Here is a 3,307-nt window from a genome sequence, read left to right as displayed (position 1 = left end):
TCGTTTAATCTAATTTTAAGGAGGATCTGACCCAGTGGCAGCCCTTCAGAAGAACTATAGAAACAGTCAGTCTTCTTGCTAAAGAGTCATACAGAAGCAGAAGTAACAAAGTGAGACTATTTAATAATCAGTTAAAACTCCCTGTAGTAGCTTTAAGCTCAGATAACCTCCAGCTTATGATTTTATGAAATATTGTGGCAAACTGTCATTTTTTTAAGAACTGGTAACTTACTCGGGTCAATAGAACATGAAAGATGGACACAAACTGTCTGTTTACTTTAGAACAAAAACGCTAAAGTGCTTCAGTTTTCTTTTCCTCTGTGTTGGAAACTTTCCTCTCTGCTCCATCTCACACCTTCTTCACTCCTGACAGATAAAAAAAAAAGAAAAAAAGAAAACTCTCCTCTGGCTGTTTGTTTAGTGCTTCGAGTGGCACGCGTCCGGCGCGCGCAGCACACCGTCACCGGGGCAGGAGCTCGAGGTGAATCCACGCGACCGGAGGGCGTGGCCTGTCCCGCATCCACGCGCATTGAAAAGCAGTGGCGTCTGTCCTCGAGGACTCAGAGCAGCTTTGAGGAGCGCGCGAGGCAGCTGAAACAAGTGCGCGTAAAGCGACCACAACACGTGAACGGCACGAGCGGGACGCACCGCCTCGAGACTCTGTGGTTCTTTATAAGTTTGTGTTTTTACTGGTTTTACTGGGATAATGGAGATCACAGCCAAGATGGACATTACGGTCAGCCAGCAGCCGCTCCTGCCGCCCGCCTGCTTCTTCACCGCTGCTGCGGCGGCGCAGAGCGTCCAACTGAGCCCGAGCGGCAGCAGCCAGAGCGGCGGGAAGTCTGCGAGCAAGCAGCCGAAGAGGCAGCGCTCCTCCTCCCCGGAGCTGCTGCGCTGCAAGCGGAGGCTCAACTTCGCGGGGTTCGGGTACAGCCTCCCGCAGCAGCAGCCGCACGCCGTGGCGCGGAGGAACGAGCGGGAGCGGAACCGGGTCAAATTGGTCAACAACGGCTTCGCCACCCTGCGGGAACACGTCCCCAACGGAGCCGCCAACAAGAAGATGAGCAAGGTGGAGACGCTGCGGTCAGCGGTGGAGTACATCCGCGCCCTGCAGCAGCTGCTGGACGAACACGACGCGGTGAGCGCCGCCTTTCAGTCCGGCGTCCTGTCGCCCACCATGTCGCAGGGATACTCCGCAGACATGAACTCCATGGCGGGGTCGCCGGTGTCCTCATACTCGTCTGATGAAGGATCCTACGACCCGCTGAGTCCAGAGGAGCAGGAGCTGCTGGACTTCACCAACTGGTTCTGAGCGTCTGTATGAGGTAAGACTCAATCAAGTTCAATCAGACACTTTTATCGATAATCAATCATGATAATCAGTCTGAACTGTCCCTTAACCGCCTCTTTTCTTCTTCTCCTCCCCACAGAAATATGGATCAACTCATTTAACTGCTGTAGCGCGCTTGGGATGGTCCCGGAGGAGGCTGGCTGTCCTCCGCAACAAGACGCACCGTACATGCGTCTTGGTCCTCCGGTCCTCCCAGACAGACAGACAGACTGTATGACAGACAGACAGACACAGACCAACGGCCTTAACGTCCGAAAAACTTTGGGGGGAAATCAGGCCAGAGACGAGCGCCAAAGGATTAAAGGAAGACGGGTCTCCTGACAGCGTGGGAATCCAAACTTCTGTGCATTTGATAAAGAAAAACAACCCTAAAGTGAATTCACGCTCTTCAGCAGCACATTAAAAACATTATTTAACACAAACTATGCTAAACCCAATCACAGAACACCTTCTCTTTGGTTAAAAACAACTCTCAGACGTTTGAATCCAGAAAATGCTTCCAAGTCGCGGATTTATTCTATGAAATTCTATATCGAAAAAAACGCTTTTTTGAAATATATTAAGATATTTTTGTATGTAAGAGATTTATAGATGTTTTGTACACATCCTTTTGTATATATTTTGTCTATATATTGCGAAGTTGCTTCTATACCTCCTGCCTATGTAGACGTGTAGTCTATTATTCTCTGGCTCTTCTGTTCATGAGGTTTCCAGACGGAGTTTGACACTCCGATGTTTTATTATTCTAGCACCGATGTGTCTTATTTAATAGCAAATACCATGTTATTATTGCATTTATGTCATGAAGTTCACGATGATCAAAACTTATGCAGCTATTGTCCAAACAGAGCGCGATGGCCATGCATTGTCTCTTTATACTGCCAGCTCTATATTGTCTTCACATAAGAAAAGAAGTCTTATAACCATATTTTCTACACTCTAGTCCAAGAATAAAATCATTTGCTACTGAATTATTTTTCATGTCTTCTTGTTTCTGGGGGTGGATTCAACCTTTCTTACAACTTTCAACATGTGGTTTATAGAGTAAAGTGAAAGGGAACGATGGAGATGGAGGTTATCTACACTGCGGTGACAAAAAGGGGAAAAGAAACCACACTTTTACGCGTGTTTTACGCACATTTTACGCACGATGTTCCCTTTCTCGTCTTTCGAAAGTAGTGGCATCTTAAAGCCTTAAGTCACAGCAAAGCCCTAAACGTCCAACTCTCCCAGTCTGTTTTGTAATATTAAACAGTATTTACAACAGATCTGATGCATTTTGCGCAAGCGCCAAAGGTAAATCTGGTGCTAAAAGTGCGTAAAAGTCATGAAATTTTAATCCCTCACTAATCAAACAGCACTAACATACAAACATTGAAGAAATGCTGTTTGTTTCTTTCAAGAAAGGGATCTTAAAGCAAACTTAATATCTTATCCTCACAGTTTGAAATTCATGGCCTGAAGAGACTGAAACAGATTTAAAAGGTGCGCAAAATGCAAATATTTAAGTGGATTCATCATCTATAATGTTAATGCGCACAATCGGAGTGAAATTAAAAGAAAGTGCCAAAGTTGTAGCCCTCAGGTTGAAGTATTTTTCAATCCAGCTTCCAAAACTAAAGAGAAACTTCGAGGGGAACAAAACCTGAGGACACCGTCCTTTAAATCGGCAGATGGAGGGGATTTCAGTGGTTTGGAGACCACCAGGAGACTCTGAGGTGGAGTTTTGTGTTTCTGCGAAACGAAGTTTGACAGGTAGAGCAGGAGGAGGCTGCAGCCGGACGCGTGTCTGCTCTAATGAGTGAATGGGGTTTGTCGGGTGGTCGAGTGGAGACACAGAGTTGAATTGGCTGATGGCGTGTGCCTCCTGACAGCAGCATGCCGCCGAACACACAACAATCACCACCTGGGAAGGAAAAAAAATGTCCCTGTGTGTGTGTGTGTGTGTGTGTGTGT

At 46.6% G+C, this 3,307-nt stretch overlaps 1 protein-coding gene across 1 annotated transcript; it reads left to right on the top strand.

Annotated features, from left to right (window-relative positions):
* Window positions 1–537: 537 nt before the first annotated feature.
* On the top strand, window positions 538–2,322 carry ascl1a (achaete-scute family bHLH transcription factor 1a). Its single transcript, XM_084710959.1, has 2 exons — window positions 538–1,325; window positions 1,431–2,322. Exon 1 carries the CDS (start codon window positions 707–709, stop codon window positions 1,310–1,312), a length of 606 nt encoding a protein of 201 aa, XP_084567085.1. The 5' UTR covers window positions 538–706; the 3' UTR covers window positions 1,313–1,325; window positions 1,431–2,322.
* Window positions 2,323–3,307: the final 985 nt, after the last annotated feature.

The sequence above is a fragment of the Lutjanus erythropterus genome, chromosome 22, assembly GCF_056507025.1.
Source record: "Lutjanus erythropterus isolate fLutEry1 chromosome 22, fLutEry1.hap2, whole genome shotgun sequence".
NCBI classification, from domain to species: domain Eukaryota; kingdom Metazoa; phylum Chordata; class Actinopteri; order Lutjaniformes; family Lutjanidae; genus Lutjanus; species Lutjanus erythropterus.
This window is presented reverse-complemented; position numbering and strand designations above follow the sequence as displayed.